Source organism: Dermochelys coriacea, chromosome 23, assembly GCF_009764565.3.
Source record: "Dermochelys coriacea isolate rDerCor1 chromosome 23, rDerCor1.pri.v4, whole genome shotgun sequence".
Lineage (NCBI taxonomy): Eukaryota > Metazoa > Chordata > Testudines > Dermochelyidae > Dermochelys > Dermochelys coriacea.
In genome coordinates, this window is record NC_050090.1 from 16,010,852 (window position 1) to 16,023,756 (window position 12,905).

General features: G+C 62.8%; 1 protein-coding gene across 4 annotated transcripts in view; it reads right to left on the minus strand.

Annotated features, from left to right (window-relative positions):
- Nucleotides 1-1,491: 1,491 nt before the first annotated feature.
- IQSEC2 (IQ motif and Sec7 domain ArfGEF 2) overlaps nt 1,492-12,905 on the minus strand; it is a 44,532-nt gene continuing 33,118 nt past the window's right edge. For 3 of the 4 annotated variants that reach the window (XM_038381232.2, XM_038381237.2, XM_038381235.2), the window contains 12 exons: nt 12,319-12,723; nt 10,860-11,710; nt 9,524-9,685; nt 9,083-9,205; nt 7,096-7,262; nt 6,317-6,456; nt 5,846-5,971; nt 5,500-5,599; nt 5,249-5,410; nt 4,869-5,042; nt 4,446-4,495; nt 1,492-3,918 (listed from right to left, as the gene is read on the minus strand). In XM_038381232.2, coding sequence (XP_038237160.1) covers nt 2,971-3,918; nt 4,446-4,495; nt 4,869-5,042; nt 5,249-5,410; nt 5,500-5,599; nt 5,846-5,971; nt 6,317-6,456; nt 7,096-7,262; nt 9,083-9,205; nt 9,524-9,685; nt 10,860-11,710; nt 12,319-12,723 — 3,408 coding nt within the window. In that variant the 3' untranslated portion in view covers nt 1,492-2,970. The remainder of the gene's footprint in view (nt 3,919-4,445; nt 4,496-4,868; nt 5,043-5,248; nt 5,411-5,499; nt 5,600-5,845; nt 5,972-6,316; nt 6,457-7,095; nt 7,263-9,082; nt 9,206-9,523; nt 9,686-10,859; nt 11,711-12,318; nt 12,724-12,905) is intronic. The other variant, XM_043501505.1, reaches the window with a different exon arrangement.

Below are 12,905 nucleotides of genomic sequence, written 5' to 3' on the forward strand. Positions count from 1 at the left end.
GCCTCCGCCGCGGGGGGGTCCCCTGAGGTGCGGCCGGAGCGGCTCGGGAGCGGCCCCGGCGGGTCGGGCGGGGCCGAGAACCCCCCAACGCTGAGGGGCCGGGCCGGGCGTCGGGTCCCTGGCGAGGCGGTAGGGGCGGCGGGAGGGACAGAAAATAGTCCGCGGCGGAGGGATATCGCCGTCGCCTCCGCTGGGGAGGGGAGCCAGCGGGCCGGAGAGGGGGGGAGCCGGAACTTCTTGCGCACGTTTAAAGGGCCGCAGTGCGCGTGCGCCCAGAGAGGGAAAACAGGAAGGGGAGGGGGCGGGGCGCAAGGAGACCGCGCCCCCTGATACCTGGCTCCTGCCCCGCCCACCCCCTCCATCTCCCAGCCCCGCCCCCTCTTCCCCCACCCCTCCTCCTCCTCAGCCCCCTGACCCCTCCCACACCCATATCCCTCCCCCTTTCCCAGCCCCCTAACCCGTGTCCCTCCCCCTTCCCCAGCCCCCAACACCTCCCTCCACACCCCACACCTACCCCTTCCCCAGACCACCCCCCTTCCTCAGCCCCCTAACCCATCCCCCTCCCACACCCAGCCCCTTAATCCCTCCCTACCCCTCAGCAGCTCAGTCCTACCCTGACCCCTCCCCAGCTGGTGTCACAAGCTCCTGTTCCCCGCATCCTTGTCCCAGTGCCGAGATGCCGCCAGCTCTGGGGCAGGGCGGCGGGGAACAGCCGCACATAACGCCACAATGGGAACGGCTGGCCTGGGGCCGAGATGCCGCCAGCTCTGGGGCAGGGCGGCGGGGAACAGCCGCACATAACGCCACAATGGGAATGGCTGGCCTGGGGCCGAGATGCAGCCAGCTCTGGGGCAGGGCGGCGGGGAACAGCCGCACATAACGCCACAATGGGAACGGCTGGCCTGGGGCCGAGATGCAGCCAGCTCTGGGGCAGGGCGGCGGGGAACAGCCGCACATAACGCCACAATGGGAATGGCTGGCCTGGGGCCGAGATGCAGCCAGCTCTGGGGCAGGGCAGCGGGGAAGGGCCATGTCACAGTTTGGGATGGGACGTGTAAGCTCCTCGCCAGACTTGGGTTTGGGCCTGGACACTGGGGTTCACACCCTGACTCCAGGGAGATTGGAGCAATGGCCTAGGGCCTCGACACCCACAGGGCTTCTGTCATACCATCTTCACCCCCTGCCCACAGTGTCCCCCCATCCCTCCTCCCTGCCCTACGGTGCCCCCCAGCGCCCGGCCCTGCCTGCCAGAGGAGAGCGCCCCCTGCCCAGCCCCCTGCCTCACGGCGCCCCCCAGTGCCTGGCCCTGCCCAGCTCCCTGGCACCCCCCAGTGCCTGGCCCTGCCTGCCAGGGGAGAGTGACCCCCCGCCCAGGCCCCTGCCTCATGGCGCCCCCCAGCACCTGACCCTGCCTGCCAGGGGAAAGCGCCCCCTGCCCAGCCCCCCGGCACTTCCCAGAGGTGGGGTAAAGAACACACGCACACCAGAGACTGAACACAGAAAGGACAGTCAGTCGTTTATGAAGCATCAAATATACAGTTTCTTATATACAAGGAGGAGGACTGGGGGGGGAAATACGGTCATCTCGTCAATGTCGAGCCAGGAACTCCGGGGGTGCCCGGCCTGTGGGGCACATGGGGGGGCCCCGCTCTGCGGCCCGCTATTTATAATGTATACTATATACAGTGGGGTCTGTACAACAAACCAATTCGACGCGGGTACCGGGGTGGGTGAGGTGCATGCTGGGGGGTGACCAGACATTGGGCGACCCCAAGAGAAACTGGGGTGCACAGCCCTGAGGTGGAGGGGAAAAGGGGACAACGTTGGCTACGGGGCTTCAGAAATCCTTTAGTTCAGGATTTCTGGGTTCTCGCCCCACATCTGGGAAGGGGGTGGGGGGGCAGGTCTGGTGATTAGAGCTGGGGAGGGCCTGGGAGTGAGGACTCTGGAGTTCTGCCTCAATTTCTCTCTACTCTCCCTCCCTACCCCCCCCGAGCCAGGGAGAGAACCCAGGAGTCCTGGTTCCTAGCCCCCTCTCCCCTCCCACAGCTGTGTGTGTTCAGGGGACACCCATAAGAAACAGAGGGACAGGGGGATATTCAAGTGAGGGGAGGGACAGATTGTATTTGCAAGGTGGGGGATAAAGTGCACAAGATTCACTGGGGGCAGAGATGCAGCCACTTCTGGGGCGGGGAACAGCCACACATAACGCTGCATAGGGACTGTTTCCATACAGGGCTCTGCCCCCCCCAAAACAAACAGCCCTGGGGCCCAGAAAATGGGGAGGGGGCTAGTGGAGTTTCATGGGGTTTCCCCCCATGGGATCCCTTTCGGCACCGGGCAGTGGGGCAGGTTTGGGGGGGCCTTGCGGGGGAGGGAGGGGTTCTCTGTCAGTGCAAATCACAGAATAGGTGTTCGGGGGAGGGAAAACGGTTCCTGCCGGGAGTAGCCCTTATTACAGACACGGGGAAGAATGGGGGGGATGCCCCCCCAGATCTGGCTCCCCAGGGATTCCCCCCCAAAAATATAACAGGCCAAGCAGCAGCATCTCACAAGCCATGTGCAAATGAAAAGGGGGCCCTCTTTCCCCGCAGTGGACCACCTGGGGCTGTGCAATGAAAGTTAGTGCAATGGGGGGAGGTGCATTTCCCAGAATTCTCGGCACCCGGGGTTGGGGGAAACAGGGCAGGGATAGGGCATCCACTGCCCCGGCCTTCCCCCTCATTTAAAGGGCCGGCCCCACCCCCGACACAGTCCCTTCCCCGCACAAATCTGTGCAGAGGTGCAGCTTCCGGGATTCTTCCGTCCATCGCTGTCACAAGCTGGGGCCATTCTCTGCTGCGATCTGGTCTCTCCTCCCTCGCCGGTCCTGGGAAGCTGGGGGAGGGCAGGGGGAATGACTGCCAGGGATCGGGGCTCCCCTCTGTCTGGGTTTCTTCTGCCCCCCGTCCCTCCCCTGCAGCACGGCTCTCAGACCATGGTGCTAATTCTATTGACCGGCTTGGATTTCGGGTTGGGGTTGCCCTGTCCCCCTCCCGGGTGCAGAGGGGCATGCTGGGGGAGCGGGGAGGTGGGGGCCCCAGGGGAGTGAGGGCTGAGTGGGGTGTGGGGCGATGGAGGGGGCAGAGGCGGGTAGGAGGGATGGGGAGGAATGGGCGAGTGGGGGGTGGGGCCGTGGTGATGGTGGTGGGCGGGGCCGTGGTGGGGGGCCGGCGGCGGGACAATCCCCCCGCGCTGCCCCAGCTGGGGGTGGTGGCTGAAGACAAAGTGTTTGGGGGGCTGGCGGTGGAGGGTGTGCTGCCCCCCACCCCCCTGGGGCAGGTGCTGGGGGTAGGTGTGGGAGGGCTGGGGGGCCGGGCTGTAGAGGGGGAGAGGTGAGGTGGGCTGGCGGCCGTGGAGGGGGAAGGGGGGGTGGGTGGAGGGGGCGGCAGAAGGGGGCAGCTGGTGCAGCCGCCTCTGGTGCCCGGGCCGCTGGAGGGTGTAATGCTGGTGCACCAGGGGGAAGGCCGGGGGCGTCTGTTTCTGGGGAGGCGCCGAGAGCGGGGGCTGGGAGGACATGTGGAAGCGGGGGGGCAGGGCGGCCGCCACGGGGGGCAGCGGGGGGGGCGGGGCCGGCTGCTGGGGGGGCGGGGGCTGCTGGGGGTAGGGGGGCGGGGCCACGTGGCAGTACTGGGCATGGAGGGCCTGCAGCTTGGAGGGGCCCTCGGGGGGCGGGGACAGTGGGTGTGGGGGGTGGGAGGAGGGGGCCGAGGCCTGGCCGGGGGGCAGTGGGAAGGGGGCCCGGCCCCGCTTGCTGCCGAAGAGGGAGCCCAAGAAGGAGGAGGAGTTGGAGATGGGGCGGGCCTGGGCCTTGTAGTCCTCCAGCGGGGCGGGCGGGGGCATGCGCTGGTGGGGGCGGGGGCTGCTAATGATAGACCCCTGCGGGGAGACAGAGAGAGAGAGAAAGATCAGAGCATTGGCCCCGCCCTTCTACAAGCCCCACCCACTTCCTAAACCACCCTTGGATAAGCCCCACCCACTTTTATGACACCTCCCACCTGCTCATAAGCCCCACCCCCTGCCTCCCCCACTTTTGTTTATAAGCCCCACCCCGTGATAAACCCCACCCCTTTACAAGCCCCACCCCCTTTCATAAGCCCCACCCCCTTTTATGCAAACCATACTTGTACAAGCCCCACCCCCACTGGCTATCGGAAAGGGCGGGAGGGGTCAGATCTGTATGTAAGGAGCCGGTGGAGCTGGCGTGACAGGAGGAGCAAAGCATGCTGGGAACTGAGCGAGGGGGGGCGTGTCCGGCTGGCCAGCCGGGAGCAGAGCATGCTGGGATGCCTGGCGGGGGCCCTGGGGGGACGATGGGGGATCAGAACTGGAGCGACAGGCAGAGGGAGGCGGAGAGAGGGGTACCCGGCGGGGGGGGAGGGGACACCGCAGCCCCCCCCACTTACTTCGATGGTGCTGTCCAAGGATCCCACGCTGTTACGGCGGCCCCGCTTGCCTGCACGGGGTGGGGGGGGGCAACAGCAGGGATTAGCGAGGCTGGCCCCCCCAACACTGCTCCCCCCGAAACCGCCTCCGGGTAACCCCCCAGCAAGAAAGAGCGAGAGAGCGCACAAAGCAGAGTGAGCGAGCACCATCTCCCGGCACGGCGGGGGTTAACCCAGCCAGGCCACGCCCACCATCCTGCCCCCCCATCCATGGAGCTTCCTATTGGCCGAGCGGCTCACGTGGCTTTTCTGCCACCAGGGGGAGCCAAAGCCCCCAACAGGAGCCACGGGGACCAGGCGAGAACCCAGGCGTCCGGGCTCCCAGCCACACCCCGCTCCTCTCCCAGCGCCAGGGAGGAACCCAGGCGTCCGGGCCCCGCTCACCGGCGTCGGAGAGGTCGCGCAGGGAGCTGCTCAGGGCGCTTCGCTTCAGCCCGTCGCCCAGGCCGTAGGTGTCCTCCAGGCTGCTCCGGGTCAGTGTCCCGTTCACCGCCTCCTTGGGGCCCCCGGCCGGGGAGACGTTGGGGCGCATCACCCCCTTCTGCTTCTCCAGCTCCGCTGTGGGGGGCCGGCGGGGGGTCAGGTGCCAGCGGGGCCCCTCACTCCCGACCCGCAGCCCCCTATTCCCCCAGCTCTGCCGGTGCCCCTCACTCCCACCCCGCAGCCCCCCACTAGCCCAGCCCTGCCGATGCCCCCCTACTCCTGCCCCACAGCCCCCTGCCAGCCCAGCCCTGCCCCCCCAGCCCTGCCCGCCCGGCACTCACACTCCACGCGGTATTTCTCCATCTCCTGCACCTCGGCGATGGACTCCCGCAGGTCGCTGGTGAAGCGGAGCCGGTCCTGCAGGCTGGGGGCATTGAAGACGATCAGCACTTTCCGCTCCCCGCCCGGCACGGCCGACAGGAGCTTGATCCCGAACTGGTAATCTGGGGGCGGGGGGGGACAGAGACTCAGGCCTGGCTCTCTTGGGGGGGGTCGGGGGGAGCTGTGGGTCCAAGGTGGGAGGGGCACTCACAGGAGTTCTGGAACAGCTGCAGGTGCATTTCCACCAGGGGGAAGCTCTGGCGGAAGTTGTACGTCACCATGATCTTCTTCTTCTGGAAGATCTTCGTCACCTGGCGGGGGTGGGGGGGGTCAGCAAGAGTCCCTGGCTCTGCCCTCTAGCCCCCTCCCCATCCCGGAGCCGGGAGAGAAGCCAGGAGTCCTGGCTTCCAGCCCCACCCCGTTCTAACCCACCAGACCCCACTGCCCTCCCAGAGCTGGGAGAGAACCGAGGAGTCCTGTCTCCCAGCTCCCCCTGCCCCCTGCTCTAGCCCACTAGATGAGGATGGGACCCAGGTGTCCGGGCCACCCCCACTCACCACCAGCAGGTCGTTGAAGAGGAACACCTCCCTCTGGTGCAGGCCGAGCCGCTGGGGCCGGTTGGGGTCGGGCACCTCATAGAGCTGGCAGCAGCAGACCAGACGACGGTGGGGTAGGGACAGCACCTGGCGTGGGGCGGGGGAAGGTCAGTGGGGCCAGAAGGGGTGGAGTCTACTCAGAAGCCACCAAAAGGCCCTTCCCTTCCTCCCAAGGCCTCGCCCCGCCCTCTTCTCCATCAAGCTCCTCCCCCACACATCCCCAGTGGCCCCCCCACCCCTCAGGCCCCGCCTCCATCTGTGAGGCCCCACCCACCCAAGTCCCTGCCCTGAGGCCCTGCCTCCTTCTCTTAAAAGCCCCTCCCCTGGCAGGCCATGCCCCCCCTAAGAAGCCCCACCCTCAAAGCCCTTTTCACAGGGCTCCACCCCTTCCCTATGAGGCCCCTCCCTCCCGGGAAGCCGAGCCCCACTCACCGGTTTCTTCCCCACGATCATACGCTCGACGGTCTGGACCTGGGAGACATGGTCGTCGCTGGTTCGCAGCTCGCGGCTCTGGATGCGCTGGTAGATGCCCACCAGGAGGTCGCGGGGGATGTCCTGCCCGTTATCCACCCCTTGTGGGGGAAGATGCACAGATGAACCCGGCGATGGGTGGGGGCAAACACCATATAAGTCCCCCCCCTCAACCCAGAGCTTTGGCGAGTCTAGAACAGAGACTGCGGCCTCTGGTGCTGAACCCTGGCATTCTAGATCTCAGCCTGTTCTAGAGCAGATGGTGCTCTGGCTTCCACTGCAGCTCTCAGCTGTTCTAGAACAGATATCCAGGCCTGGTGGCTCTAGTCCACCCCCCCCGGGTGTGGATCACAGCTGTTCTAGATCCCAGTCTGTTGTAGAGTGGAGGATCCAGGCCTTGGCCTCTCGGTTCTCCTGCACAACTCCTGGCAGTTCCAGAGCCCAGCTCATTCTAGAGCAGAGGATTCCCCCTATCTGTTCTAGATCCCAGGCACAGATCTCATCTGGCGCAGGGTCCAGCCATTCAAAGCCCTGGGCTCCTATGTTCTGGATGTCGATGGGGTTAAGGGGCAGGTTCTAGAGCAGCTCTGCTCACAGTTCCCCCATCAACCAGCTGTTCTGGATCCCATTTCTTTCTAGACCAGGGATCTAGCTACTTTCCTCTGGAGTACCCCCCCAGCTATATCCTGGTACCATTGGGGGGTTCGACAGGTTCCCGAGCACCCCTCCTCCCCGCTTACCTCTGAGGTTCTTGATGAAGTCGTCGAGCTTCATCTTCCTCTCAGGCTTGACGCTGGGGCTGTACATGTCGGTGTTGAGGAGGATGATGGCGAAGGCCAGGATGAAGATGGTGTCCGGGTTCCGGAACTGGCGTACAAGGGGGGCGTTGCAGACGCAGTAGCGCTGGCTGCGCCGGGAAGCAGAGGGTGAATAATCCTCCTTCCCCTTCCCCCACCACAGCGCAGCCTAGAACCGCCTTCTAGACCACGCTAGAACATCACCCGCATTCCAGAGTGATGCCTGTGTTCTAAATCACCGCCGACATGAGTGCCATCTACATCGCCCTCCATAGCATGCTCCAGAACAAAGCATGCCCTGTTGATGCAGAATTTGCAGAACTCTGGCATTCTAGATCCCAGCCTGTTCTAGAGCAGAGGATCCAGGCTCTGGGTCTCTGGCTCCTGTGGCATATCACAGCCAGTCTAGATCCCTGCCTGTTCTAGAGCAGATATGAGATTGCCACTGAGTCAAACGGCCAAGAATCTAGGGCAGACAGACCATTAAAAGAATGACTCGTGATTCCTCACCGGTTTCAACAAGACCAAACACCAATTTCCACCGATTACCAGTATTTTGGGATATTTCTCTGAATTTTGAAATATATTGATTTCAATCACAACGCGAGCTACAGGTCGGAGCATGAAGAGGCATACAAATGTTTAGTGAATCTGGCACGGAAATACCTTGCCACACAGGCTACAACCAGGCCAGGCGAATGCCTGTTCTCACTTTCAGGTCATGCTGTCAATAAGGAGCGGGCGGCATGATCTCCCATGAATGTAAATAAACTGGTTTCTCTGAGCGACTGGCTAAGCGAGAAGTAGGACTGAGTGGACTTGTAGGCACTGAAGTTTTACATTGCATTGGTTTTGAGTGCAGTTGTGTAAAAAAAGATTATTCTACATTTGTAAAGTGCCTTTGCACCATTACAAGATTGCACGACACGACGGGACCAAGGGGAATTGAAAAATACCAGTTATTTTGTTTCTCTTTTGTAGAGGGCAACTATTTGCAGTCAAAAATAATAACCGTAAAAAGTGAGCCCTGTGCGCTTTGTGTTCTGTGCTGTAAACAAAATCAAGATATTTGAAAATGGGAGAAAAACATCCAGTCAAAAACAACAACGTAAAGTTGGCCCTGTCCACATGTCTTCTGTGTTTATTTGATTTCAGCGTATTTGAAAATGTAGAAAAACATCCCAAAACTATTTATAATCAATGGAAATCAGCATTCTGGTCTTGTTTAACAGTGCGATTAAAACGGAGCTGATTCGCGATTGGTTTTTTTAAGCGACTTAATATGTTTGGAGTAAATGGCTGGAGTGAAATGCAATTCATTGACCGCCCTGCGAGAGCCATGTCTAGAACGCCTGCTGTGTGGTTGTCTCCAGCGATGCTGGTGAAGGCAGGCCATGTTCTAGAGCATGTTCTAGAGTAGAACACTGGCCGTGTTCTCCAGCTAAGTCGCTGCCAACCCCACTCTAGAGGGCTGGCTGCATGTCAGGGCAGCCGGCCTGTTAGGGCACTGGAGCACTCTGGAGTGTCATCGGCACAGACCCTGTTCTAGATGGACAGGCGCATCCTAGAATAATATCCATCTAGAACATGGGTTCCAGAAAATGGGCTCTAGAACATGGCATCTCTATCTAGAACATGGACTGTGGGCACATCCTAGGCCCCTACCAACACCTGCAGCCTTCTACAGGACATCCCAGCAGACCACCAAGGTCGGCTGTATTCTAGAAGGACACGTGGGTTCTGGAGTGGCAATAAGGCCAATCCTGCTCCAGAACAGCTCAGGCTTTCACCGAGCTTGTTAAAGGCATCAGTGCTTTAGAATGCCAGCCGCTTTATATGACGCCCGCCCCAGGTCTAGAACGCCAGACTCCACAGCGATTGAGCTGACCACCCCCGCCCCTCAGCACCTTGGAAAGGTTCTTGAACCGACCTGAAGGCTTCGATGAGTCGCTCGACTTTCTGTGCTTCCCCCTGCACCCGGATGTGCGACTGGAACTTCCGCAGAGCATCGTCCAGGTCCATGTTGGAAAAATCCATTTCATCTACCACGCAGCTGGAAAGGGAAGGGCAGGTCAGTGCTGGGTCCCCTCCAGAAGCTGCTCAGAGATCCGTCCCATGCTCCAGCAGTCTCCAGAGTCTCGTGGGAGGATGACACCCAAAGCCAGAGCTCCACCCGCCCGGAAAGGTGGGTCGGGAACCCACTGGCTGCCCACAATTGTTCCTCTCCAGACAGCACATGCACCCTACTCTAGATCACATGCTCTAAATCAATATGTGCTTGCTGTCTTTGCTCTGGGTACTGGCTTCCATGGCCCCCCTTGCTCCAGAACACCTCCTGCTGGAGCCGTTCCCCCCCCCGGGAGCCCCTTACTCGAGAACATCACGGTTGAACTGCTTCTGCCGGTTGCCGAGAAACTCGCCAATCATCTGCCGGCTCAGGCCCTTGCGCTCCAGGATGAAGTGAGCGACCCCGACTGGCGTGTCTGAGAGGAACCCTCTCTCGATGAGGTACTGGATCCCCTTCTCCGGCTTCCTATGGGCATGGAGAGAAAGGGTCTAGAGTCACCACCCTCTAGAACACCGCTTCCCTGGGGCAGACGGCCATAGGAACCGGAGAGGAGACGCTAGGGGAGGGGGGTGAGAAACCAGGAACATGGCTAGATCTCTGCCATTCTAGAACCAGACTGGACACAGGCCAGTTCCCCTCTGGAAGGAACATGGCCATTCCAGATCGTCGCTGTTCTAGAAGCAAGTCATTGAAGACCACCGTTCTTGGACACTTCCAACAGGAGCTCACTGATCTAGAACAGTGCCCTCCCAGAGCCGCACCACTGCAGACAAGATGTTGTTCTAGAACATCTCCATAACTCTGTTGTTCCAGAGCAGAGGTCGGGAACGTGCTCATCCTAGAAAACATTGCCTGCCGAGAGCAAAGGACTTAGCTAAGAGTGCCGGACACCTGGATCTCAGGGGGGCTTTTGCAGGTCTTGAGAAAAAGTTTGAGACTACACTATGTTCTGCGACAGACATGTCTGGCCAGCTGTGGGTTACCTAGAACACACTGTACATCTGCTATGCATCAAGCACAGCCCAGTGTTAACCTAGAACTAGGTACTACTGTGACCAATTATGTAGAAGCATCAATGAGTCTAAAAGGAATACATTGATGTGGCCAGCCAAGAACGGACTAGATAAACTGATCCAGAACACAGGCAGCACCCAAATCCGCAGCGGGAAAATCTCCTGCTAAAGCCCCCGGGTGGGTTGGTTCCAGGGCGCTCTAGATCCAGAACGTGGGCGGAATTCTAGAACTCCAGGACTCGGGTGAAGGGGCCCCAGTGCAGAGTCTAACGGCCGGAGCAGGACCTGCCTCGGAGGTACGAGCTGAGTCATGGCTCCATCTGGCTAATTGGGTCCCTAAGGCTGCCTCCCAGCCGGGGGAGACGCGGCCCTGCCTGGCAAGCAGCTGCTGTGTGGTTCAGTAGCAATTAAATCAGTGACCACACCGGAGAGTGCAGCCTCCGGCCCCACCCGTCCAACACCCCGGCAGAGCTGGCAGGGGCTGCGGGTCGGGAGTGTGGAGCACCGGCAGAGTTGTGAGGGGCAGGGCTATGGGGGGGGCCAACCCTCCCTCCAACTGGAATTCTGGGAAACAGTGTCCTCAACCCCTCCCCCTAGGAAGCCCCTCCCCGCGCCGGGGCACCCACTTGTTGAAGAGGTTGAGCCCGATGCGGTACTGGCGCCGCTGCAGCAGGTCGTGGTTGAAGGCAGGCGAGTCCCAGCTGTGGCGGGTCTCCCGCTGGTATGTCTGCTTGCACAGGCCTAGGCCGGGGCCGGCGGGCGGGGGGGCCGGGGGGGGCGGGGGCGGGGGGCCCCGCAGGCTGTCCCGGGAGGAGGAGCCCGAGCTGCAGTTGATGGTCTCGTTGGAGTTGCTGCTGCTCGGCAGGCTGTCATTGTCGCCGTCCGAGTGCTCGGGACCCAGGCGTCCAGGGGGCGGGGGTGGGGGCGGGGGTGGGGCTGGCTCGGGGCGGTAGTGGCGTAGGGGGTGAGGGGAGGGGGCCGGGGGCGGGGGAGCAGGCGGGTTCTTGGGGCCCCCGCAGCCGTCCGGCTCATAGGCCAGGCCCCGGTGGACCGAGCTGCGCTCAGAGCGGTCGCTCAGGTCGACCGAGCTGTCGCTGGGGGGCTCGATGGTGAGGAGGGGCAGGTGGGCCCCCCGCAGGCGGAAGTCCCGGCACTCCAGGCAGGGGGTGCCACGCCGGCCGGCCCCATTCTCCCGGCTCTCCTCCCGCTGCGGGGCCCCCCAGAACTCGGGCCGGGGCTGGGCCGGCGGGGGGCCGGCGTCGGGGGTCTCCGAGCTGGGGGGCCGCTCCAGGGAGAGCGGGGAGGCCGGCACCCCCTCGTCCAGGTACAGGGTGACGTCACTGAAGGAGGTGGCCGTGCTGTCCCCCTGCTGCTCCTTCGACTCGCTCTTCTCCAGTGGGGCCGGGCCCCCCACTTCCGGCGCCGGCAGTGGGTGGCAGTTCAGGGCCTCGTCGATGGACGCCGCCAGAGACTTCACCTGCCGGGGGAGCGGAGCGGGTGAGGGGAGAGGCCACGCCCCCTATGCCCCGCCCCTCCTTGCAAAGCCCCACCCCTATGCACATTTCTTCATGAGCCCCACCTCCTAAGCAGAACTAAGTGTTTCCCCTCCTTATAAACCCCTCTCCTCTGTACAAGCCCCTCCCTCTAACCAGACCTGCCTCATTAGCCCCTCCCCTCCGAACAAGCCACTCCCCTATGCAAAATTCTCCATAAGCCCCACCCCTTAAGATGAACTGCCTAAGTGCCTCCCCTCCTTATAAGCCCCTCCTTTCTATACCAGCTCCTCCCTCTAAGCAAAACTTCCCATAAGCCCCTCCCACTATGCCAAGTGCCCTATTAGTTCCTCCCCTCCCTATAAGTCCCTCCCACAGTAAGCAGGGAGCAGGATGGGGAGCAGGAAGGGGAGCTAAGATTGGGGAGAGGTGGGATCCCCCAGTCCCTGGTGGGGAAGAGCTCAGACTGGGGGGAGGGGGAATCCCCCAGTCCCTCTGCAGGAGGAGCTAAGGTTGGGGGGAGGGGGATCCCCCAGTCCCTGGTGGGGGGCAGGGAGCTTCCCGCCCCACGGGGGCCCGGTCCCCACCCCACCTGCTTGGCGAAGGAGTCCTCCAGCTCAGTGATCTCGCTGCAGAAGTCGCCGGAGGAGGCGTGGAGCGAGCCGCTGTCCAGGCCGGCCCGGCAAGAGCCCCCGTAGGGCAGCTCCCCGCGCTCCAGCAGGTGGGGGCGGGCGCTGGCCATGGTGCCCTCGTCCAGAGAGGCCGGCTTGCCCTCGAAGTAGGGGGCGGCGCCGGGCCCCTTGTCGCACTCCTCGAAGGAGAACTGCATGCGCATGTTGGAGAGGACGATGCGCCGGGACATGCGGCTCTCCGAGGCCGAGCTGCGGAGCCGCTGGAAGTTCTTGTTCATGCGGTACTGGCGGAAGGCCGTCTGGATGGTGCGGGCCGCCCGCCGGCTCAGGAAGTACCCCCCGTATTTCCGCTCCAGCATCTCCACCTGTGGGGGGGGGAGACCGGTGGCAAGGGGGGGCGCAGGCCAGGGGAGTCCCGGGGGGGGCCACAGGCCCAGAAGTGGGTGCTGGGGGGACACAGGTTAGGGAGGGAGTGTCCTGGGGGGGCACAGGCCAAGAGGATCCCAGGGGAACCACAGGCTGGGATGCGGTGCCGGGGGGGTGCAGC